The following is a 26,653-nucleotide window of genomic DNA, read 5'->3' as shown; positions in this document are numbered from 1 at the left end:
TCTAAATAGATGCAGAAAAAGCTTTTGATGAAATTCAACACCCATTTATGATAAAAACTCTCCAGAACATGGGCATAGAGGGAACCTACCTCAACATAATAAAGGCCATATACAACAAACCTACAGCAAACATCATTCTCGAAGGTGAAAAACTGAAATCATTTCCTCTAAGATCAGGAACAAGACAAGGATGTCCAGTCTCATGACTATTATTCAACATAGCGTTGGAAGTCCTATCCATGGCAATCAGAGAAGAAAAAGAAATAAAAGGAATACAAATTGGAAAAGAAGAAGTAAAACTGTCACTGTTTGCGGAAGACATCCTAACGATGCTGCCAGAAAACTACTAGAGCTAATCAATGAATTTGGTAAAGTTGCAGGATACAAAATTAATGCACAGAAATCTCTTGCATTCCTATGCACGAATGATAAAAATCTGAAAGAGAAATTAAGGAAACACTCCCATTTACCATTGCAACAAAAAGAATAAAATACCTAGGAATAAACCTACCTAGGGAGACAAAAGTACTGTATGCAGAAAACTATGACACTGATGAAAGAAATTAAAGATGATACCAACAGATGGAGAGATATACCATGTTCTTGGATTGGAAGAATCAATATTGTGAAAATGACTATATTACCCAAAGCAATCTATGGAATCAATGCAATCCCTATCAAACTACCAATGGCATTTTTTACAGAACTAGAACAAAAAAATCTTAATATTGGTATGGAGATACAAAAGACCCAAATAGCCAAAGCAGTCTTGAGGGAAAAAACAGAGCTGGAGGAATCAGGCTCCCTGACTTCAGACTATACTACAAAGCTACGGTAATCAAGACAATATGGTACTGGCACAAAAACAGAAATATAGATCAATGGAATAGGATAGAAAGCCCAGAGATAAACCCACGCACATATGGTCAACTAATATACAATAAAGGAAGCAAGGATATACAATGGAGAAAAGACAGTCTCTTCAATAAGTGGTGCTGGGAAAACTGGACAGCTACATGTAAAAGAATGAAATTACAACACTGCCTAACACCATACACAAAAATAAACTCAAAATGGATTAGAGACCTAAATGTAAGACCAGGCACTATAAAACACTTAGAGGAAAGCATAGGAAGAACACTGTTTCACATAAATCACAGCAAGGTCTTTTTTGATCCACCTCCTAGAGTAATGGAAATAAAAACTAAAATAAACAAATGGGACCTAATGAAACTTAAAAGTTTTTGCACAGCAAAGGAAACTACAAACAAGACAAAAAGACAACCCTCAGAATGGGAGAAAATATTTGCAAACGAATCAATGGACAAAGGATTAATATCCAAAATATATAAACAGCTCACGCAGCTCAATAGTAAAAAAACCAAACAACCCAATCCAGAAATGGGCAGAAGCCCTAAATAGACATTTCTCCAAAGAAGACATACAGATGGCAAAGAAGCACATGAAAAGCTGCTCAACATCACTAATTATTAGAGAAATGCACATCAAAACTACAATGAGGTATCACCTCACACCAGTTAGAATGGGCATCATCAGAAAATCTACAAACAACAAGTGCTGGAGAGGGTGTGGAGAAAAGGGAACCCTCTTGCACTGTTGGTAGGAATGTAAATTGATATAGCCACTATGGAGAACAGTATGGAGGTTCCTTAAAAAACTAAAAATAGAATTATCATATGACCCAGCAATCCCACTACTGGGCATACACCCAGAGAAAACCATAATTCAAAAAGACACATGCACCCCAATGTTCATTGCAGCACTATTTACAATAGCCAGGACATGGAAGCAACCTAAATGCCCATTGATAGACGATGGATAAAGAAGATGTGGTACATATATACAATGGAATATTACTCAGCTCTAAAATGGAATGAAATTGGGTCATTTGTAGAGACGTGGATGGATCTAGAGACTGTCATACAGAATGAAGTAAGTCAGAAAGAGAAAAACAAATATCGTATATTAACGCATATATGTGGAACCTAGAAAAATGGTACAGGTGAACCGGTTTGCAGGGCAGAAATTGAGACAGAGATATAGAGAACAAATGTATGGACACCAAGGGGGGAAAGTGGCATGGGGGCTGGGATGAATTGGGAGATTGGCATTGACATATATACACTAATATGTATTAAATGGATAACTAATAAGAACCTGCTGTATAAAAAAATAAATAAAGTTTAAAAATTCAAAAAAAAAAAAAAGTGTGTGTTCTGTCTTTACCCCACATGGAACCGTAAGTTCAAGCAGGGAGCCCAGAACTAATTCAGCAGAAGCGTCAACAAGTTTTGCAGTGGCAGCTAGAGCCTAGCTGTCCACAGAGTGTCATGCAGTCAGTTGAAGGCAAAAATGTATCGACAGCCCCAGTGTAGATGCACACTGAGAAAGGCAGAGCAATAATCTGCTGCAGTGAAGCAGGTGATGTGGGGAACAACTGATGACAGCATAGTGTTTCAGTTAGGTACTAATGGAAAGAAAGTGATAATAATTGTATTGATGTCCCTGAGATCTTGAACAAGTCAGTATCCTTGTCCATTTGGTTTCTTTACTGGCAGCACAGGAATGTTACAAGGGTTAGTGAAGGTTATGAAAAGGCCTTTGGATATGAAGCCCTGGACCATAGATTTGAGGCTTTCCTTTGCTCTAGCTTTTGGCTTTGGGGAAGTTTGGATAAGAGTTTGGTAGGATCTATCAGAACTTTAATAGATTTCATTCCAATTGTTTTTCCTATGTCAATTCCTATGGGAACTTTAGCCCATAGAGAGTCAGGTAGTGTCAAGATCTTCATCGGGAGTATACACCAAATACAGTGGAGAAGGGGAGGTTTATATAGAGCAGACACAACTTGACTATGAATAGGTGAGTCCTCTGAAACCAGAAATAGCCCCTCTTGTGTGCATTTAATATTACAGTTCCATTTGCAAAGTATATCTCTCCATAATAAATTTGTAGGGGTGGTATCGCAGAGCAGGAAGGAATGTTTTTCAGTCAAAGACCCAAGGATTGTAGTTAAAGAAGAATCTGTGGGTTATCTGAAATACCTACCTGTGTGCTATGTTTACTCCAAAGAAGAGGCTGAACGACAATGGCAGGGGTTGATGTAGAAAGATCAGTGTTGTTTGAAGATATTTTCTAGTTTATCCCAAAATCTCTTATAGTTTCATCTTTTTGTTTGTTGCATGATTGCATTATGGTCCAATCAACTTTTATTGGAAATGTTTCAGGTGTGGCTTTTAGGAGCGTATGACCTATCTTATGGGCTTTTTTTGACCCTGGGGTTTATTGTGGAAAGAGGGATCCTGTAGGTCCCTTTCTGCATCAGTCCAATCAGCTTTTGCCATCCAGGATTTAGCATCTGAGGTTCTGATCACAATGTGTACAAGTTGATATAGGTCAGGTAGCCCTGGGTCATATGTATCCAAAGAATTCCAAATTCTTCCATGAATATTTGCTGGTGTTGCCTGGGTTTACAGAAATTTTTCATTACAGCTCTTAATTCCCCCTGGGTCCAAGGTTTAAATTTTATGCTTGTCTGCATATCTAGCTTATGGGAGGGATGAATTCTTAGAGGCAACTGGCGTTTGAGGGTTTTAGAAGAGTTGCTGACAAAAGGTAGGAGGTCTGGACAAGAGGAATTTGAAGGAGGGTGGGCAGAAGGGAAGAGAGCAGAGAGATAAGGGGGACGGGATACGGGGGAACTGGCTACAGGAAGGCAACTGGAAGACAAGGAGGCAGAGGATTTGCTATGGAAATGAGTCTAGATTGTTGTTTAAGTTTGCTAATTGTTCATTAGCTTTGACCAAAGAATCTTTTAGTGAAGCAATTTTGAACAGAGTTTCATTTCAAGGTGTCTGCAAACCAGTAAAAAAAATGCTGCCCATTGAGTCGAAGTTTATTCTCTTTCTTTTTTAAGGCACCTCTCAAATGAACAGTTTTGTTCAAGCCCAGTGTTCCACACAGTGGCCACTGAAGGCCCAGATCATCCTTGGGGAAGTTATGCCATTTGAAACACAAGAATTCAAGGTGCAAGAATAGAACTGTAATGAGTCAACATATAAGAAGTAGGAGTTCTTCCAGAAGGAAGAGACGAATTAGACTTAGCTGACCCCATAAGAGCTGGCAACAAACAGTCCATTGAAAGTGATGCTGTGCACTTTGAGTCTTGAGCCCCCAGTGTGATGGTAACTGCCTCCAAATGTAGACCCAACAAGCTACACCTCTAGGCAGGTGTAGAACCAGAGAGGAAGCTCTCTGTGGATCAAAACCAAACTCTGGGGACCAAAAAAAAAAAAATTGAAACACAAGGATAGTCTTATCTAGGCTAAGCAACATATGTCCAAAAGAATGCCAGGCAAGTGAGAACCATACTGGTCTGTGAGACCAGCTTAAACAAAGAGCTTAAAAGGCCTATGCCTGTGTTCTACTCTGTGATAAACAACACTTTTAGATGACATAACATAAAACAGAAGTAGAAAAGAGAGCAAAAAAAAAAAAAAAAAAGGATAAAAAAGGAATGACCTGACTCCACCAGAGATGCTGAACAAATGGGAACCAATAACGAAACCGGGGTATCAAACTGAGACTCGATAACCAAAGAACTCAAAGCAAAGGGCAGAGTTCAGACCCAGTGCTGACTTACCATGTCAACGCCTATAAGTGGACTCAGTGGGTACTGCACCTGGTTGAAGGCTGGAGTCCGTGATGACAGGCAGTACAGACAACATCTCAATGGGACCTTCAGAAACACTATGGAAACAAGGACCACCCAAGGAAGACAAGCAGAAGTTATTTATTCAGAGCTTGCTATAGTAAGCCACCACTTGTGTTTGGCAGACTTAAAGGCAGGGGAGTAGGAAAGCTTTATAGTGAAAAAAAGGGAAGGTTTTCAGAAGTGCTCTGATTGGATCTTGGTGGCATGGAGAAGCTGGAAGCAGGCACATTTTATGGTTTGTAGAACATATTTGGCTTCCCCTGACTGATCCTAAGTTGGAAGCAGGAGCAAAAATTGGAGAAGCTGGCAGTCACTGACCAAGTCCTGACTGTTCTGGGCCATTTGCTACAGAGTTTGTGGTTTGGCTTCCTGGACTGGCTGCTGCAGAGGTTGTGGGTCGGGCGTCTGTCATCATACATGGACTGCGCATTGTCTGTTTGTATGTTTAGTCTCTCACGGTGGAAGCTGGGCATTGTAGATATTTTTAAAACCTGGCTGATGGGCCATGTTTTACTTTTTATCTATTGAACAATATAGTCATATGATAATATCTGGTCGTATAACATTTTATGCTTTCTAATACTGATACAATTTCAAATACATTCTTCTCCCACCCCCCTTTTATCCTTACAGCGATCTTGTAATCCTGGGGAGGTTAATTACCTAATGTCATTCATTGGATCTGGGCTAGAGTTAGGAGTCAGTCAGAGTATAGCCTGATTTGCAATGTAACACTCAAATTGTCTGGTATAGATATCATCTATAATGGCTTTAAAATAAATATTTTGGGCTCTATGGGATAAAGGGTATGTTCTAATTGCTTCTAAATTCATTACTTAAAGTTAGGATAAATTCTTGAAGGGTCATAGCTCCCTTCAAATCCCTACAAGGCTGTCATGTGGAAGAAGGATTAAGTTTATTCCTACGGCTCCAGACGGCAGAACTCACAGCAGTGAGTGGAAGAGAGGCAGATTTCAATTTAAAATGTGAAATATCTTTCTAATAATGAGACACTTGCCCCCCCAAAGAAGGGGTCACCTTGTGAAAGGGCCAGTTCCTCACCCCTCTTAGTGTTTGAGAAGGACTCCATGATCCTACTCCTCTAGAAAGTGCTTGAACTGGCCAGGCCAGCTAATCTCAAAGGACATCATAAACTTCAAGTTCATGAAAATTTTTTAAATTATAAAAAGAGACATAGACATTTTAAATACAGCAATTTAACATCATTCAAATTCTGGATGAAATTATCATGCTATGTTTCTCAAAAACAATCAGTTCTATTTTAAACTTTACCCCCAGACTCTTCTTTGAATCCGTATTTTTGTCCTCATGCCCATATATTTTCAAAAACATTTTTTAAAAAGTAAAAAAAATTTAAATTCTAATAAAAGTACTAATAGGAAGTCATCTAATTCAATCGTCCATCTGCATTGTTTTCTGATTGTGCACTTATAACTTTATACCAAATGTATTGCGCTCATTGTTTTTGATGTTTTAATAAATTGTAGTAATTCAATAAGGTTAAAAAAAGAATCACTTCTCATTGAATGGTAAATGCTAGGATTTTAATCTGTAATCTTAATTCTTTGAACATGATATTTTTCCTTCTTTGTGGCTTCTTTTTTAATGTTCCCTCAGGTTGAACTCAATTATATTCTTTTCTGGTTTACAAATAACTTGAAGCTGAAAGAAAAGAGTCCTGCTGACTTGTGACTGATATTCTGCCAGGACTTCCGAGGGATCCTCTTCTCAACCCACCCTTTACCTGCCTCTTCAACTGTTTAAATTGACTCCCCTAATTTTTTCCTGAAGGGTATCTCCTTTTGATTTGGGGCTGCGGTTTCTCTCCTGAAAAACAATACAGAATCCTGGGGATTCTGCTAAATCTAAGAAGTCATTGCAGAGGTAAAGTAGACAAGAAGTTGCGGCAGAAGTTGTGCCCTCTGCGCAAAGCCAGCTGCTCTGGGTCGTCTTTGACAACTTCCGGGACTAGACTTAAGGCGGTGTTCGAAATTGTTTTCTTTACCACATCTATTTATTTTTTTATGACTGTACATATTTACATACGTACACGTATGGCGAGGGAGAGAGAAAGTGATGACGTGAGGCTCCTTGAGATTAGGAGGTGATAAGAAAATAAAGCAGGTGGCTGGGAAGGGAGAAGGGAGAATTCTGTTAGAGAAGGGAGAATTGAGAGTTAACCGTCATTCAGATGAGCAAGAGGTCTCTGCAGGTAGCAGTCTGGAAATGTGAACTCGTGCACCCTCTTTGAGGACAGGCTCTGTTGCTTTCTATTTCTTCGCTTGCAGCCGCGTGCCTACTTATTTGAAACTGAATTTCCTCTCAATGGCTGGTCAGGTTGATTCTTCAAGACTAGTGGATATTTCTTTTTAATGTCTCCAATGAAATTTTTTTCTTTTTCTTTCTTTCTTTTTTTTTTTTTTTTTTTTTGAGGTTGAGGGGGAAGAGATGGTTGAAATTCTGGCTGGGTAAGTGGGGGGTTCTCAGAAATGAGGAAGGGGGAAGGAAACGGACTTAGAAGCCGGCAAGCAAAGCAGCAGCCCCCGGCCCCCCTATCCTCCGCACCCCCTACCTCCGCCCCGTGACCTTCCGTGGAGACCCCAGGAGGCTGCATCAATATTTGATCAGCCTTTCGCCAGCGCGTTGCCAGCACTCGTCGGCAGGGCTTGCCAGGCATCGCCTGCGCTGCGCTGCAACCGGTGCCGGGGCCCGCAAGGGGCTTTGGAAGGACCGGCTCTTCGCTCGCCCTCTCCCCTGGGGCGCGGCGCCCACCATGCGGGGCCGCACGCTGCTCTGCGCGCTGCTCTGCGCGCTGCCCTGGCTTCTGCCGCCGGCGGCACCCGCGCTCCCCGCGCAACCCTTAGCGCGGCGCCGCGACCCCCGCGACCCCGCCAGGGGCGCTGAGTTCGATCGCATCTACAACGGGGTGGTGAGCCTCAGCACCGAGAACATCTACTCCTTCAACTACACTAGCCAGCCCGGCCAGGTAAGCCACTCGCTCCCTTCGCTCCCAGGAACTTGCCAGATCTCAGAGCCCCGTCGCTGCTCTGGGTCCCTGGGGAATCGACCTCGGGAGACCACAGGGACCAGGGGACCCTCGTTCCCTTTCTCCTTCAAAGCAATCACTGCCTTGCCCAAGCTGCCGCATCCTCCGCTACCGGCCTCGGGGACACCTTCGCCTCCTCTCGTGCCTTCCCGGCCTGGTCTCTGGCATTTCTGGGCTTTGCAGGGGCGCTGGTTCCCCGCACCGTCTGCGGGTCCTGGCCCCCTGCTGGGCCCTTCTCTAGGGAGGTCACGATTTCTAAGGCTGAGGAGGGAAAGGACCGCACCTCTGTTCCTAATCCCCTGCGGGGAAGGAACCTCATCTCTTTTGGATGATTCTGCCAGACTTCTATTTCATAGCACACGGGGAGGGAGAGCTGCTCAGAATCTAAAATGGGAATGTGTGAGAACAGACCAAGCTGCAGAATCTCTGTGTGTTCAAGAGTCACTGCCTGCGTTTCTGTACCGTTGTCACACGTTTGTGCTTCAGAGAAGCCAGAAGACCCGGCCAAAGATATTGGAACTGCAGCCATCAGCTGATTTATCGAGGTTTTGATTTTATACAAGGATAGATAATTGAGTGAAAGTTCTAGACCTATTTCTGACAAAAATTGAGGTGAGACAAGGGAAGGAAAGGACTGTTCCAGCAACTACCCCTTTGACACATATACTCTCTATAATGTAAGAAAACGCATACAATTAGCTTTTCCCCTCTAATAGGAGGCACAGAGAAAAGAGAAAACTCCCCAGTGTACCTGCCTCTAGATCTTCTTCCCAGGAATGTATGTGAATGAATGTGTATATATGTGTATACATATGTATGAATGTATATGTATCCCTTACTATGCCAGCATTCCCTACTCATTGGGGAAATTCCAGAACCAGATGATTGGGATACCATGATATGCCTCCCTAAATCTCACTTAGGATCAAAACTCAGAGACCTGGTAGCTTGGGGTAGTATTTAGCCAAGAGGGACCAGTGTGCCCATCACCACTCCCAGACATTTCCCAAGTGTGTGTACTGAGCAAATGCACCATCTCCAGTCTGGCACCAGATCCTAAGCTTGGTCTTCACCATGGACCATGTCACCATATTCTTACCCTGTCCTGGCCCTCGCTGACCTTTAGGTTGTACTCCTGAAGTAAGCAGACTGGCTGTGTGCAGAGCCATTCCACTGTAGACAAGTCGGGGGGGGGTCAGTTTTTACTCCCCACATTCCTTGTAACCCACCTTTTCCAGTTCTGTGTGCTGTATGGACCAGCTGACATTGCACCTGAAGTGTGTTCCCAGCCCTGTTATTGGCTCAGAATAAATAAATGTCTGAAAAACCCCATGATCTCTGGGGTGTACTGCCAGTTTCCCCCTAAATCATTGGTAAAGAAACTCAAATGATGTGTGCAAAGTAAGACCCTACATCAGGCTTTAGTATTTCTTACACTGCTGCTTAGAGATAGAGTGACTGCTTTTTTTACTGTTCTTTGGACCTTTTTGGCTGCAGTATTCAGTGAGTTCCTCTACCTCAGCATACGTTGCACTGTTTGCAGTTAGGGTCACCTACTTGACTTTCCCAGAAAACCGTGAGATATTGAGGATGGGGGCAGAGTCATGTCCATCTCTATACCCTAGTACCTAGCACAGTGCTTGGCACATAACAGGTTTACTAATGTTTTTGAAAAAATGAATACATAGTTGAAAAAAGATTTAAGGAGTCTTTAAGCTAAACCTAAATAAAATATACTTTTTAGTAGGTTGAATGTGAGATCATTTCAGATAAAAACAAAGTTTTTAAAAATTGTTCTGAGATTATGCTCTTTCCATTTTGCCTGTATGTATGTTAAAATGCCCTTTATTTTATGAAACAATGGTGATAATTAGTTTTTAAAATATCTTTGCATAATACAATAAAAAGCTGACAGTCCCTAAATTTTACTAGTGTGAGAAATATAGTGGGAAACCTTAGGACTAGCAGAAAACTTAAGTGTTTTAATTATTTTAATGCCAGTATGCAATAATATGAACCAGATGTCCTCAAATCTTACAGCCTTCTGAAACTTCTCTTTAATGTGCAAATAAGACAGTGGAATCCTCAATCAATTTACTTTGGAAAATTGCCCTTCTCTCCCTCCAGTCCTGTATTCCAGTTGCTTTCTCCAGAAATGGCATTGTTCTGACCTACCCATCGAAACCATTATTCTGTTTCTCTTGATGGCCTCCTCTCTTCTTGGTCCCTTTTGCCTCATGTTGGAGACCAGCGCCCCCTCTTTCTAATACCATGAACACAAGCCTGTTGGATATAGCAGAATTTTACTGAAGGTTTGGAGTAACATAAGGGAATTGCAGAACAGCACAGAGTAGGTGATAGATTAAACCAGAAATCTAAGCAACACTGTCATAACAATTTACCAGCTATTCCTCCACCAGGAGAAATATCAGGATGGTGGCACTATTTTTCAGGCCCTGGCTTGTCACCATCTTCTTGGCCACCCCTCCCCCAAATGCTGGCCTCTCAGTTTCTAAATTTTTGTTATTCTCTCACGTCAAGCAGTTTTGCCTCCATGACCAACCCCAAACTCAGTAAAGAACTCTGCTAAAAAAAGAGCTATGAGCCCAAGAGCAGAACCTCTTTCCTTTAACCTGAGCAAAGTCTTGGTCAGGGCTCTCTCCCCTGCACACGTCATCTCCCATCTACCTGTCTTCAGTGCAACTAAGAATTTGGTTTAGACATAGGTGTATTCTTAATTGGAAAACTGAAAAATATTGAATGGAATACATATAACAGTGTTTACATTGGCACTAATGGACATGTAGCACATTAAATCATTAAATTCACACTACAGAGCATTATAAAAAGAAGACTTTCCTGAACTCTTTTTCAAAGGCTTCCCATTTCTTTTCCAATGAACATAAATTTTATTTCCTAATTTTCACGTAGCATCTAGCTCTCCAGAGAGCAGCTCTCCAGAAAGCTTGACTTCACACAAGTTTTTCTCAATTTAATTAAGTACATTTAATTTAAAGATTTTTATTTTTGAAAAGACTAATCATCATTAAAATTACACCAGATGTTTCATATAAAGACACTGTCTGCAAATACTGATTATAATGCTGTAAGCAAAGGAAGAAAAAATTAAAACAATGTGGATAAGTGCATTTAAAAAAAAAGGAAACAAAAGAATTCGGTTTAGGAAAAAAAAGACTAATTTTTTTTGTTTTAATCTTTTTTCCTTTTTGCTTCCAGCCATTGGTATGTTTGCCATTCTTTTTCCGTCAGCTTGGAGGAGAAAGACTATTCTAAGTTTAGGCTTTGGTGCAGTGAGGAAGCCGATGTGGGAGACTGTTCCTAACCTCTCCTGTCAGCCCCTGCATCTTCCATACCAAACGCTGTCTTGGAGAACTATTTAGCCAAATGTGTCATGCTAATTAGCTAAGCTAGCACCTGGAAAAGTCTCACATGCCTTCCAGGCTGAGAGTAATGTAAATATGAAGTTGCCATTAAAAGAAAAATCACTGAAGGAATGGAGTGACTGGTTTAAAGAAGGATAATGAAAATAACGATTGAAGGTACAGGTCAGGCAAGATCGTGGTTCATTTCAATCCCTGGAGGGGCAGTGTCTGGAGACTCCTTTCAAGGGGCATAGGGTTTCATTGTGTCAAGGGCTGGGACCAAACCAGAAGGAAATCACCTTGTTGAGAAAATTGTCAGGGATGGGTTTGACTGGGACAGAGGGCATAAAAGCAGGTTTACTGGGAAATGAGAATACTCTTGTAGAGACACGTGGCGACAATAATAAGATGTTTATATTTGAGCTAGATGGTGATAAGAAGCCCTTAAATAAAAATCTAACCATGACCCAGCAAGAGGTCTTCTCTGAGGCTTTCAGTGACAGAATTCATTGTTTGCCATAGATTTTTGAATTTGAAATGTTTCTCTGGACTTATTTCTTTTATTTTGTTTATTACACTGAGGCATTTATCTTTTAATGACATATAGTTGTCTATGCCTAAGGAACAAATCTTGGCTTTATTAATATCAACCAGTATCTAGAATCAGTTATACCAGCCTGTCAGATCCAGACTAAAAAAGCCTATCCAGTTCTCATGAACAGGACAGTCCAGGGGTAACTTCTAGCTGTATACATTACTACTTAGAAGAATTAAAAATGTTGATGCAATAGCCTCAGTTCTTTCCATGTCGCAAGTACTCTCCCCGTTTTCTTTACAAAATGAGGCAGAGAAACCTCCTCTGCACATCTCCTTACTGAACTGGACTGGTGCTTGTTTGGGAAGAATCATCTCATTAGCACATTACCTGGGTGGTTGGTTACTGTCTCAGTCAGTTCAGGCTGTTAGAGTACCATAGACTGGGTGACTTAGAAAACAAACATTGATTTCTCACAGTTCTGGAGGCTGGGAAGTCCAAGATCAAAGTGTCAGCAGACTTGTATCTGGTGAGAGCTGGCTGCCGGGCTTGTAAACAGCACTTACAGATGTGTCCTCATGTGGCCCACCCAGAGAGCAGAGAGAGAAGCCAGCTCTCTCCTGTCTCTTCTTATAAGGGCACTAATCTCATCACGAGAGCTCCAACCTCATGAACTAATTAACTTCCAAAGCCCCTACCTCCAAATACTATCACCCTTGGGATTAGGCTTCAACATATGAATTTGGGGATGTGGGGACACAAACATTCAGTCCGTAGAGTCACCTCTCACATTTTCCTGCATGGCTCTGAAAAAAGAGTATTGACGTGTCATAAGGGCATTTAGGGGCTGACATTACTCCAGTTATGAGTCTGATTTTATGGAGGGCCCATCTTCTGCCTGCCTTGACCTGATAATCACATGCTAAACTGTACAATGGACCTCTACCTTTGCTACATGTGCTGAAGTTGTTTTTCAGTTCCTTTTTGTTTCTTGCTGAGTGCCATGTCTATAAGCTTGCTGTAGTGTTGGGTTTGGTTTTTCAGTTGTTATTTTGTTTTGTGTAGATTTTACTGCTGTGATGGTCCCTTCTGACAGGGTGTTTTAGGTTCTTATACAGTTCATCGAGATTTTCAGCCTGCCTTTCCTGGTTTGGTTTCAATGTGTTACCTGATGTAACTCCTATGTCATTCCTCACTGTTAGCTTGAATCTTAAAGACTAAGGGACTTGAAGATACCATGAAACCTCTTTGCTGCTAGAAGTGCCAGCATTTCTTTCTTCATTTCAAATAGAAGTAACCACACCCTGTTGATATTATTACACGTTGCCATGCAGCACCCCAGAGTATGTTAGCCAGCTCTTCCTGCATTGTTTAACGCTGGAGCTGACTGAAGTTCATGTCAACACACCAAGATGGTGCGTTAATGATTTAAAGGCACATCTAATGAGCTATTGGAATTGGGGCCTCACCATCCTTTCTGCTTATTTGCTAAGAAAAATATCAAATACATCATGGGCTGCCAGACAATATAATCATCTCTTTTCTATTTTGCTAAAAAAAAAATTATAAACATTGATTTTTTTTTTCTTTACTTGGACATTTTGAAAATGGAAACTTTGAGGTTTTCCAGTACATTAGTTGGCTATGCAAACCAAAACAAAACCTAAGGACCTGTATTTTGCTTAAAACCTAAGGTCAGCAATAAGAATAACATTGTATTCTATTAAGTCCTCAGCCTAAGATCCTTCTGTTTTTATATATAAGAATGTGTGTAAAAATTAGATAGGAGAAGCAGTTGATTTACATGTTAAAAGATAGTGTTCCATTCCTGAAAAGCAAAGCTGAATGTTATATAGCAAATTTAAATTATATAGTAAATGTTATTAATAAAATTAATTTGCTATAATAATTAATTACTTCAAATTCTTATTCCCCTCATCCCCTCAGTTTATTTGAAGTGACAGTAATAGCCAAAGAAATTGATTTTACTATTGGGAAGAAGTAATATCCAGATGCTAATTTTGCTACAAGATTCAACAGGGGATTTTTCAGTTAGTTTAACAAGAAGAGTAAAGCTGGCCTGAAGTTGTCTTATATTGAAAAATGTGTCCAGAGAAAGTTGAATATAAGTTTTCTTTCCTGATAAGAAAGCTGTAGGAATCCACTTCCCCGTCACAGCTCCCAAGAAGTGGGAAATTTTCTCTCTATTTGGACCACTGAAAAGGTTTTGAGGAGCTAGTTTTCAATCCATAATTTTAAGGAACTTTATTTTGGACCCAGCCTTCTACAGCTGATCCCAAGAATGGCCAGGGGTGTCACTATGTAATTATGAAAGTATTGGTTATTTAAAAGTGAAGATCACCTATGTTTTGGTTAGACTCAAGTGTTTGAATAAAATACTTAATTTCCAAAAATGGTGGCAAAATTAAAGTTTATCTAACATCATCAAGTAACATGTTGTCCTGAGTAAAAACATCCTTTGGCTACCTGGGAACTTACACTTGATACTGTGGACATTTAAAAGTGTAAATAAAAGTTCACCTCTCCCTTTGCCTTACCTTGGTTGCAAAAGATTTTCAACTTTGTTTGCTTCCTCACTGTCCCCTATATGTACATATTTTTAACAAAACTTTATTCTTCAAAGCAGTTTTAAGTTTACAGAAAAATTAAGCAGAAAGTGCAGAGAGTTCCCATATATCCTCTCCCCACCACCCCCCATTCACACACAGTTTCCCCTATTATTAATATCTTGCATTAGCGTGGTACACTAATGATGAACAAATATTGGTGTAATATTGATATTTTATCGGCCTTTATTATTTACTAAAGTCCACAGTTTACATTAGGTTCACTAGTGGTGTTGTACAGTTCTATGGGTTTTGAGAAATGCATAGTGTCATATATCCATCATTATGGTGAGTTGTATAGAATAATTTCACTCCCATAAAAATCCCCTGTGCTGGGCTTCCCTGGTGGCGCAGTGGTTGAGAGTCCGCCTGCCGATGCAGGGGACACGGGTTCGTGCCCCGGTCTGGGAAGATCCCACATGCCGCGGAGCGGCTGGGCCGGTGAGCCATGGCTGCTGGGCCTGCGCGTCCGGAGGCTGTGCTCTGCAACGGGAGAGGCCACAACAGTGAGAGGCCCGCATACCGCGCAAAAAAAAAAAAAAAAAAAAAAAAATCCCCTGTGCTCTACCTATTCATCCCTTCTTCCTTTCTTTCAAACCCTAGCAACCACTGATTTTTTTTTTTACTCTCCTTATAGTTTTGTCTTTTCCAGAATGTCATACTGTTGAAATCATACAGCATGTAGCCTTTTCAGACTTGCCTCTTTCACTTAGCAATATGCTTTCAAGGTTCCTCCATATCTTTTCGTGGCTTGATAGCTTATGTCTTTTTAGTACTAAATAATATTACATTGTCTGGATATGCCATAGTTTGTTTATCCATTCACCTATGAAAGACGTCATGGTTGCTTCCAATTTTTGGCAATTATGAATAAAGCTGCCGAAACATTTGGGTGCAGATTTCTGTGTGGACATAAGTTTTCATCTCATTTGGGTATATGCCAAGGAGCTTAATTCCTAGATTGTACGGTAAAAGTATGTTTAGTTTTATAAGAAACTGTCAAACTTGTCTTCCACAATGACTGTACCATTTTGCACTCTCACCAGCAATGAATGAGAGTTCCTGTTGTTCCACATCCTCATCTGCATCTGGTGCTGTCAGTGCTTTAGATTTTAGCCATTCTGATAGGTGTAGAATGATATCTTATTGTTTTAATTTGCAGTTTCCTAATGGCATATACAGTTGAGTATCTTTTCATATGCTTATTTGCCATCTGTATATCTTCTTTGGTGAGGCATCTTTGCAGATCTTTTGCCCATTTTTAAATTGGATTGTTTGTTTCCTCGTCATTGAATTTTAAGTGTTCTTTGTAGATTTTGGATACCAGTCCTTTATCAGAAACAAGTTTTGCAAATATTTTCTCCTTGTCTATGGGCTTGTCTTCTCATTCTCTTAATAGCATTTTTCACAGAGCAGACATTTTTTAATTTAATGAAGTACCACTTATCAATTTTTCCCCATGGACCATGCCTTTGGTGTTGTATCTAAAAGTTTGTCATAAAATCTAAGGTCACCTAGATTTTCTCCTTATATTAACTTCTGGAAGTTTGATAGTTTTGAATTTCACGTTTAGATTTATGATTCATTTGGGGTTAGTTTTTGTGAAAAGTGTAAGGTCTCTGTCTAGAATTTTTGTTTGGTTTTTGTTTTTGTTTTGCATATGATATCCAGCTGTTCCAGCACCATTTGTTGAAAAGGCCACCCTATATTTTTAGTATTATAGTACTGCGTATGTTTGTATACATTTATAGCCTATCTTGGACTAAAGAGTTTGAAGCAACTCTTTATTTGGGGCTCATGGTTCTTACCATTGTTCCCAACCTTCCCTTCTGTTACCACCATCTCCGATCTCTACCATTCTCTTGTTGCTCCTTTTTTCTATGTATCTTATGTCTCTCTGCTTCTTCCATCCCTTTTGTCTTTCCAGTCTTCTGTGAACACTGTCAGTCCATCAAGGTTCTTCCTTTTCTCTGGTCGTTTGAAGCTTTGTTACTGGCAAAATATTCTTTCTTCTTCATCTCAGGAGATAGGTTTTGTTCCTTCCTTCCTGATTCAGAGCCGGTCTCCCAATTTTTAAGGTTTTGCTATAGAATGTTAATAATACCAACAGTGAAGGATGAAGAGCATACATTATTTGGGCCATCAGTATATACTTGTTTTGACTTCATGTACCATTATTTCCTTTTTTCATGTCAACAAGATTTTCTCTGTCAAGTCTGCTTAGCTACAGAAGTGTGTCACTGGGCTTGCATTTGTGATGTTTTTTCTATTTTTTCTATCAATAAAAGAGACACAAAATATTCCTCAAAACCATAAGAAAGAGGTAATTGTATTTGAAACTTAAGAGCTGAAACGACCTTTTAAATTACCCAATCTCCTCTCTCTTAAAAGGAGAGAAAACTGAGCTGGTAAAATAAATGACTTGTCCAAATTATACAACTAGTTTGAAGCAAATCCAGGAACATAACTCAGGTTCCTGAGGACATTTCCTCAGGATATTTCTACTAAACCTCCCACAAGAGCACATCTGTTATGCTTATCAACAACAATAAAAATGTTTAAATACCATAGTCATAATTCCACAGTCAGGTTGTTTGATCACACAGTTTAAGAGCTTTATGTCTGACTCCCTTACAGTTACTGAAAGTTGAAACAAGAGGATTTTCGCTTCTGTTTTTCCTCCGTGGATCGTCCAGGCATCCATGTGCCTGTGTTAAGTCAGGCAAGCAGAGTTGACACTAAGAAAAATGGTGAACGTGACAGATTTCCTTCAGTGTTTCACAGAGCCACAGGCACCCACCACCCTGTGGACCAGTCTTCATCTCTTGTGGGCTTTATTGTCATTAATGCTAGGTTCCTTCTTTGTGCCAGACATAGGGCAGCTTGGAGACCTAAGCAGTTAACCTATATGTTCCTCTAGGGCAGTATTAATCCTGAGAACTTGTATTTCCGGATCCCCACTAAATAGCTATGAAGATAAGCCATAGCAAACAGGAATGACTGACTCTTTCTGTCCCTTTAGATCTAACTGCCCTTTTGTGGACGAAGTGACTCACAACTATTTTAATTTGTCTAACTGGGGGTGTAGGTTATGCTCCCCCCCAAAATTAGCATGTAAATGCTCACAGTTTTATTTTATCCTCTCTAATACTTGCAAAAAAGGAATCCTGTATTCGTCCCCACTCTCTCCCTGCACCGTCTTCACCAGAGTGGAGGAATTATAGGTTTCTAGGAGAAGGACAATGTTTATCTGGGTAATAAGGGGATAAAAAGTAGGGGATAAGGAAACAGGCAAACAGAGTGAAGTCTGGGTGTGCAGAGATGGTTTGGGGAGATCTGTGGACAGTAAGGCTCAAGTTAGCTGTGGGCTATGAGTGAAGTAGACAGAGAAGGAAAGAGGGTGTGGGGTCAGGCAAGGTTATTGGCTGCAGGCAACAGAAATCGACTGGCTAACATAAGGAGTAAAAGAATTTACTAGAAGGATATTGGATAGCACCCAACCTGAGTTCCTAAGCTCACACTATGGGGACCAAGAGAGAATACACTGCAAGAAATTATAACAATAGTCACGCAGCAGGAATGTTGTGGCCAGGATGCTCACCTAGGCACTACCACCTCCTCTGCCATTAGACATGGTCACCCCTGGGCCCTGTTGTCATGGTCCCTACTGATGTCACCATTGACAGCGAGTGTTAAACTCTTCCTTCATCTTTGTATCATTTAATCACCATTGAAAGTACCAAGTGGGAGCATCCAACTCTCTGAGCGTGGGTCCTGTACCTGGCCCCTATGGCATCTACAGGCAGCCTTGCCTCCCACAAAACTCACACAGTGGGGTGGAGGGGAGGAAGTTCCTCTAAAACATGCAAAACATTTGTATGCTGGGCAGCCCCCAAATCAACCCCACCAAAAGTTTTCATGGGGTGTTCTCTAGCTAGGACATTTGTTGGAAGACAGCTACATGGACCCAGACATAAGTGATCAGGGACCAAAGGGAGCAAATCTGGGCTACTGCAGGCTATCTTTGCCCATTTAAAGAGGAACATCTTACCTGAGCACCAGAGAAGAATGCAAGTCATATATATCATCTCGGCCACAGTGTTTACTCCATGATTAGAAATAGTTGCGTCTCTGAAATATGGCCTTCCCTAAGGCCACTTCTGCTAGTCTCAGGAAATTTTCTTTGAAGATTTTGAAGAGGACGATGTTTGAAGATGATTGGCTTTGTCTTGTTTAGAAAGCAGTTTTTCTTTAGGTAATACTTATATCCCGCCAATACTTATTTAAAATTATAAATGGCACCAGTCTGGCAATGAATACCACTACAGAAATAAACAGCTGATAAACATCAGATCATAACTCTGACAATCATCGCAGTTTTGTGGTGCTTTTCTATCTTTAGAGCATTAATTCAGTAGGCCTCAGAATAGCTCTAGAAGAAACATGCCTGCAGTGCAATCACTCAGCATATAAATAAAATCCAGGGAGTAGATCCTTGTGTTCTGCCTCAAACCATAAAATAAATTATTTTTACCTCTTTATAATTTTTTCTCCCTCCCAAGAGAAGGAGTATAAGCAGGAAATAGAGAGAAAAAGACAGGAAAGATAAAGAGGAAAAAGGAATCACACACAGAGTTGAGCAGACTCAGATACCTAAGAGGTTGGTGAACCAACAGAGGCCCCTGGCTCTCTCCCAGGAGCCAAGGCTGGAGATGCCTCAAGCCAGATGGAGGTCAGTGGGACAGAGGAGCTAATGCAAAGTCTGTGAGAGGCCTGGAGAGACAGAAGATGGTCAGCTCTTGGGGTGAGAGGCAAGTGGCCACCCTCAGTCTAAGAGGCCACGGGTAGGGAATAGGTTGGAGGAGAGCTTTCTTTTTTTTTTTTTTTTTTTTTTAAATTTTTTATTAGTTTCTGCTTTATAACAAAGTGAATCAGTCATACATATATATCTGTTCCCACATCCCTTCCCTCATGCATCTCCCTCCCTCCCACCCTCCCCATCCCACCCCTCCAGGCGGTCACAAAGCACCGAGCGAGGAGAGCTTTCTTGTGGTGCTTTTTGGCCTCCCTCCGTTTGGCCCAGGTGTACTGCTGCCTGCCCTGCCTCGTCATCATCAGGAGGGAGGAAACAAGCAGCACCCACCCAGGGTGGGCTGGCTCACGGGATAATGTCTGTGGAGGCTGGCGTGGAGAAGGGTAACCACTGTGCCTGCTGACCCTGAGCCGTCCCTGCTTTCCCACAGGCCCCTTCACAGGGCAGACGCCGGCAGGTTAGGATGGGAGCAGGAACAGTGGGGCTGGGGGGCAGTGGACGAGGGGCGGGAAGGTAGAAGTAAAATTAGATGGGGGGGCAGACTGGACCCCTGGAGGGGGGTGAAAAGGGGCATGGTCAACTCAGAGGCTCTCCACCCTTCCAGTCCCTCCTTCTTCCCTGAACTCCCCTCACATTTAGCTCCTCCCCTCTGGAGTTCACGCTACAACTCTAGATAGCTGATAGCCCAGGGAATCAGAGCTCATGGGAGAAGATAACAACAGATCTACAGAGGGAAGTTACGTGAGAAATGTCAAACTGGATGACCTTTACCAGATGTAGCAGAGTTAATGAACGGGAAGAATAAGACTTCATGATAAGCAAAGTGAATATCCTGGAAGAGATGTGGATAGGAGGATTTTGTTCAAATGAAACAGGTTACAGCTATAAAGATGAAAGATGAAGCAACTGGGAAATCCCAGATTTAAAAAATAATCCTGTTTACATAAAGACCTCAGCAATGGGTTGGACATTAGAATGAATAATGGATTAGAGAACTGGAGGATCGTGTTGAGGATCTACCTAAAGAGATGTAGGATATAAAGAGAAAAATTAAGAAACTGGGAGCGCGGACCCAATTATGACATCAACATAATAGGGGTCCCACAGGAAGAAAACAAGTGGAGAGAAAGGAATATCTGTAGAAATAATGCTGAAGAATTAAGAACAGCCAATTCCCTGACATCCTGGGGTGTTTTTTTTAGGACTTGTTGAAAGCTACAACCTTAGCTGGACTACCTCTGCTCATACGAAAACAAACTGTAGTGCATGTACTAAGTGTCAAATACATGCTTGACTCCAAATAATGTCACAGATAAAATCCTCAAAGAGAAACAAAACAAATACCTGGAACAATTAGCAAATATTACAAAACATGAAAATATGATGTAATTGAGCACTAAATTGGGTAGTACAGTCCTTAAGTTTTATGATATTAAATGGCCAGATTAGGGCGAGTTAGGGTCTTCAGGACATACCTGATTTGACCTCAGTTCTTGTGATAAAAATATCACAGCACTTCCCAAAGTGTGTTCTATAGAACATTTGTTCTGTAGGATAGTCTTGGTGTGGCATGTGAAAGGGATTCCAAATGTAGTGGAATTTGGCCATGTTTTAACTGCCCAGTATCTGAACCCCATTCCTATATGTTTTGGGGAAATTCCTCATTTCATGAGTCTCTGCTGGAGATAGAGTTCCTTCCACTAGGGAAGCAGAACAGCAGGCATCTGCTATCTTGAACACACCCCTCCCAACCCCACCAAGCTCAGGCTTGGGTCTGTGGCCTCGGCGCTACCAATCAGATCAGCTTTCCCCAGACTTTGATTTCGGAGCCAGTGACACAGGAAAGCAGTTGTTCAGCAGCAACAGATGGGTGTCCAGGGATGGCCATAGCAATGGGGTGGTAGCACTTAAAACCTTCCAAAGGCTTTCTATTGGCCTTAGAGTAAAGCCCCAACCTCTCTAACATGACTTTAAGACTCTTCAGGATTATCATGGCCTTTCATGCGCCTCAGGCTTCAGCCAAACTGATTTTCCCTTAATTCTTCAAACTCGCTTCTTGCCTTCTCTCTCTCTCTTTTCTCCTTCCCTCCTTCCTCTCTTTCCTTCCTTATGTCTGCTACACAGTTCCCTTTGTTTGGACATTTCTCTTGCTCTGCCCACATTTTTCTGGTTAATTCCTACTCATCCTTTCGGAAGATATTCCCTGGAAAGTCTGTGCCATGCACTTCCACATCAACTTGAATATTAATGCACTTGCTTGTTGAATGGGCATTCCATGTGTAAACCTGTGATCTCAGTGAGGGCAAAAGGCTATGTCCACACTGCTTAGTAATGTATCTCCCATGCCCAGGACAATGCCTGGCACAGGGTGGGGAGTCAAATATTTATAGAATGAACAAAGTTCATCCTAAAGTAGCTAGAATCTAGACCGTGTATTGCTCTATATTCCTGGCCTGTCAATCCTTAACCTCTCTTCACTGTTTTCCCATGTTTTTATTGGAATTGAAATGTTTAAAATAAAATTTAAATCATAAGCCAAAAGAGGAAAGAGTATATAAATGTATTTCTGTCCAGATTATTGTTGGCATAATGAAATTGGTGAGATGAGGTCTGTAAAGCATGATTCTTAGGAAAGTGCTCTGAATTGTATTCATTTTGTAATGTTGAGAATCTAAAAGAATAGGGAATAAATAGCTCCCAAGGGGTAAATTGCTCTTTTCGATGAGATGAATGAGCTGTTCCAGGAAAGCTGGAAGCCAAGCTGTGAAAGTAAATTAATATACTACATGAGATGGACTTCATAACCTTCTCCTCTGCCCAGGGGCAGTTGGGTTTATAAATGTGTCTCCACACGTGGGAAAAAAATAGTCAATAACTGATTGATTGGTGAACGCATGGGAGTGGAGAAGCACTGCCCCAACCCAGAGCCCAGGTGGGACAGCTCTGCCTTCTGCTCTGCCTGGTGCTCGGCAGGTCACAAAACACAGGTCACCCATAGTCTAGGGAGGTGGATAGTTTGGGTGTTACTGTTCCCATTCTACAGCCAAGGAAACTGAGAATGTCCAAAGTCACCCAGATAGTAGATGTAGTGCCAGAAATAAAATCCAGTTGTATGTACCTTTCTGCCTTATAGCATAAGTTTACAGAAGATGGTTTTCCAAGGCTACATCAGGCAGAGGGAATTTTAAACAGTCTCATCAATAACTACAGGAATTACTTTAAAGCTTATCTTTTAAAAAAAAAAAGTATAACCTGTGATTAAAGCAGCTCAGTTCCCTGCAGTAGTTATAAAACTTGTGGGATGAAATGCTTCATTTACTAGGACTTTCCAGCCTCTAATAAGAAAAGGATTCAGAACTGCAAGGCCACTTCACTCCGGGCAAGCTGTTTTCATACAACAGTCACATAATGGACTCTCCCAGCAAGCCTTCCTTCATTCAGCATGAAGGCTCTTGGCAGGTGGGTACAAGTTGGAGATAAGCTGCTGGTCAGGGAAAGGTACAGATCTGTACCTAAATGGCTTTATTCCTTAAAAATTCTACAGATCTAATGTTATAGGTTGATTTATGTCCCCACCTCCAAAATATATGTTGAACTTCTAGCCCCGGGACCTGTAAATATGACCTTATTTGGAAGTAGGATCTTTGCAGGTGTAATCAGATTAAGATGAGGTCATTAAGGTGGGCCCTAATCCAATGTGACTGAAATTCTTATAAGAATAGGGAAATTTGGGCTTCCCTGGTGGCGCAGTGGTTGAGAGTCTGCCTGCCGATGCAGGGGACACGGGTTCGTGCCCCGATCCAGGAAGATCCCACATGGCACGGAGCAGCTGGGCCCTTGAGCCATGGCCGCTGAGCCTGCGCGTCCGGAGCCTGTGCTCCACAATGGAAGAGGCCACAACAGTGAGAGGCCCGCGTACTGCAAAAAAAAAAAAAAAAAAAGAAAGAAAAAAAAGAATAGGGAAATTTGGACACAGACATGCACAGAGAATAGGACAGAATGTGAAACAGACACACAGAGAGAATACCGTGATGACAGAGGCATGAGCTTCAGTGATGCAGCTGCAAACCAAGGAACCTCAAGGATTGATCATCACCACCAGAAGCAGCAAGAGGCAAGAAAGGATTCTACCCAGAGTCTCAGAAGGAGCGTGTCCTTGCTGATATCTTAATTTCAGACTTCTAGTCTCTGGAACTGTGAGAGAATACATTTCTGTTGTTTTAAGAACCCAGTTTGTGACACTTTCTTACAGCAGCCCTAGGAAACTCACACACCTAATAACACGGAATCTAGGCTGGCACATTACTGTCCAGTGCAGTACTAGCTTCATCTTCATATTTCTTTTCCAGGGAAGAGCAATGGAGAAATGAGTCATGTTAATCAGACCAAAGACAATGTAAAGTTTTCCAGCTGGCTGCACATGCGCAAGGTGGATGGGGAGGTGGGCAGGCTATAATCGGTGAAGTTAGTACAAGCAGGTCAAGCACTAGTAAGGACAGACTATATGAGAGTATGTTTTGGAGATTGTTTGCCACTTCCTTGAATAGCAAAGAACCTGTACAAGGAATCTCCTGGCAGTCCAGACGTTAGGACTCGGCACTTTCACTGCCGTGACCCAGGTTCAATCCCTGGTCGGGGAACTAAGACCCTGCAAGCCACGTGGCCAAAAACAAAAGCAAAAACAAAGAACCTGTATAAAATGTATAAAATGAGGGTTGTTGCTCAGAAGTGGGCAAACACAAACGCCAGCACATCACGGCTTCTTGATGATGATGATGATGATGGTGATGAAATATTTCAGACATATAAACAAGTATAGAAAATAATATAACACCAGTGTACCCACAACTCAGCTTATGAAACAAGAAGACAATTATAATTCCCTATTTACCTCTACCTATCCTCTTCCTTCATTCCCCAAAGTAACCATTTTAGGGAGACAGTTCTTCATAGGTCTCTTGATTTCTGCACATCTTACAGGAAGGCAATGACTGAAATTTTTCTACACTGTTCTTTCAAGGACATTTGTATAGTGAACACCTCAGAAAATAGAGATGGTGTCCCTCTCTGGGGAAAGTTCAGGCAGGCTTTCTGCCCATGTTGTGACCAGACTAATAATGTACTTGCTTCTAACCCAGGAGTCTGGGTCTTCTATAAATATCTAAGAAACTGTGGCAACTGGGGTTAAGTCTGAGATCCTTCCAAGTTTTTGAAAACAATTGTCTTGAATTTGGTGTTTATTAATTCCATGTATATATATTTTACTAAAGATAGATAGAAAGATATTATTTTACTAAAGATAGATAGAAGGATAGATAGATAGATATTATTGTTTTGCTTGTTTACAAAGTTTATGTAAATAGGATCATACAACCTGCTCTTTCTCTTAATTTATCTTCTTCAGAGTTATCCACCCTGATCCATAGTCTACTTCATTTCATTTCATTCTTATTCATGACTTTGTGTAAACTTAGGAGTGGAAATGCTGGGATGTAATGTGAAGTCGTCTGCAGCTTTAGTAGATATTGCCAGCTTGTTCTCTGAAATGGTTGTACTGAATAACATTCTCGTAAGCAATATGCAAGAGTTCCTATTTCTCTCCATCCTTGTAAATGTGGTATTGTCATACTTTTGAGTCTTTACCTTACTGATGAGTGTAAAATATTCTCATCTTTTCACATATTCTTTGGTCATTCTTCTCTTCAGTTGCTGTTTACATCCTTTACCCATTTTTCTATTGGGTTATTGTGTTTTTCTATGAGTTTTCAGGATTCTTTATACATTCACAATACTGATATTTTGTCTGTTATATATGTACAAATAACATCTCCTATACTGTGGCTTGTCTCTCCCTTCATTTATGGTGTTTATATAGCTTCTTGATGTCACAGTATAAGTCTACATGCACAATGGTGTTCAGTGGAGTCAGGGATTCAAAATGGTGATGATAGCATGATCTGACCAAGCATTGTGTGGAGACTGGGCTGCAAGAAGCTTGGGTTCTAGTAATGATTCTTCCATAGCTGAGCATCCTTGGGGAAGTCATATCACCTCTACATCTCGGGCTCCTCCTCTGTAAATGGAACCTTTGGACTAGATGATCTCCCTGAGTACCTTCCCAGATGCAAGGTTCTCTAACGCCATGAGTCAATGTCATGTGCGCCAGGCAGGCAACAGCAGGACCTATGTGAACAATCCCAACTTCTCTATAACTTGGGAAGTAACCAACTAGCTTCTGTGTTTTTTACTCTGACTCTTCCACATGGGTAGCCACTTTGTCCTCTGGGGGCCCACAGCACCTGCTCACATTGCTACTATAATATTATCACATTATGCTTTTGATGATAACACCATCTGTCTCTCTGACTAGATGATGAGCTAGCTACTCAAGGACAGGGTTCCCTTTACTATATCCTTAGCACCTCCCATAGCTCCTGACTCAGTGACTGTTTGAAGAATGATGGAGGGAGCATGGCAGGGTAGGAAAGAGGGAAGGAAGGAAGGGAGGGAGGAAGGAAGGACAGACAGAAGGACCAAAGAACCTAAACACCCCCAAAATACACACCCAGTGAACATAACAGGGTTATTAAAACAGTTACCAAATAACATTTGTATTTGTTTGTAAAAAAAATCGTGTTATAACGTTTGTAACATGAGGAAAAGGAACCATTAGCAAATACTATGGTAGCTATTTTACAAGTGGAATCAGTTTTTCAGGATCACACCAGTAAACAATGGTGTGCCTAATAATGGAAACCAGTAATCTCTGATTCTTAATCTGATATTCCAATAAAGCCTACAGTCTCATTATTTTAGAAAAACCAAACTAGATTTTGAATTAAACTCATTTTCACCCTCTTTCTGCAACAGAACTCTATTATTTGTAATTTTGAACTTTTCCCTACTGACATGTTCTAAAAGATTAAAAAGGGACTCTCTAAGCTTTAAGACCTTTTGTAATTGTGATCTATATAATATCAGAGATGGGAGTATTTAAATAATTCTTCCCTCATAGTTATAATGCAATTCCCTGCTTGTAGTAACATAGGAAGAGAACAAGATATATGTAATAAATGTGCTCTTGTTGTCATGACAACAGGAAGAAGCAACAGGAGGAAAAATCTTGGCTCTTAAGAGTAGTCTGGGGAGATTGGGATTGACATATATACACTAATAGGTATAAAATAGATAACTAGTAAAACCTGCTGTATAAAAAAATAAATAAAATAAAATTTAAAAAAAACAGAAGTCTGTTACAGGGTATCAGGGTCCATTATGTATTGTCAATACCTTCATTTAGTTTTGGCTTTACATGGCTTACTTCACTGCTGCAAATGTAATCCAACTTTCTCAGTTGCATATTGGCCTCTAGAAAAGCAAAGCAACATTTGAACAGGGCTTTTTATCCTTTCCCGGGGGTGGTGCATTATCTGCTCATCTTGAAAAACTGCCCAGTGTTTTCTATTTCCCACTCTAATTTTTTTTTTGCAATT

The 26,653-nt window shown here is 41.0% G+C and overlaps 1 protein-coding gene across 5 annotated transcripts in view; it reads left to right on the top strand.

Moving 5' to 3' along the window:
* Positions 1 to 7,529: 7,529 nt before the first annotated feature.
* The window catches only part of SIDT1 (SID1 transmembrane family member 1), a gene marked incomplete at both ends in the record, with an annotated part of 87,447 nt that continues 68,323 nt past the window's right edge, over positions 7,530 to 26,653 (top strand). For all 5 annotated transcript variants that reach the window (XM_079704964.1, XM_079704963.1, XM_079704962.1 and 2 more), the window contains one exon: positions 7,530 to 7,742. In XM_079704964.1, coding sequence (XP_079561090.1) covers positions 7,530 to 7,742 — 213 coding nt within the window. The remainder of the gene's footprint in view (positions 7,743 to 26,653) is intronic.

The sequence above is a fragment of the Hyperoodon ampullatus genome (assembly GCF_949752795.1).
Source record: "Hyperoodon ampullatus genome assembly, chromosome: 5".
Lineage (NCBI taxonomy): Eukaryota > Metazoa > Chordata > Mammalia > Artiodactyla > Ziphiidae > Hyperoodon > Hyperoodon ampullatus.
Note: the sequence above shows the minus strand (reverse complement) of the source record. Positions and strands in the feature narration are given on the sequence as shown.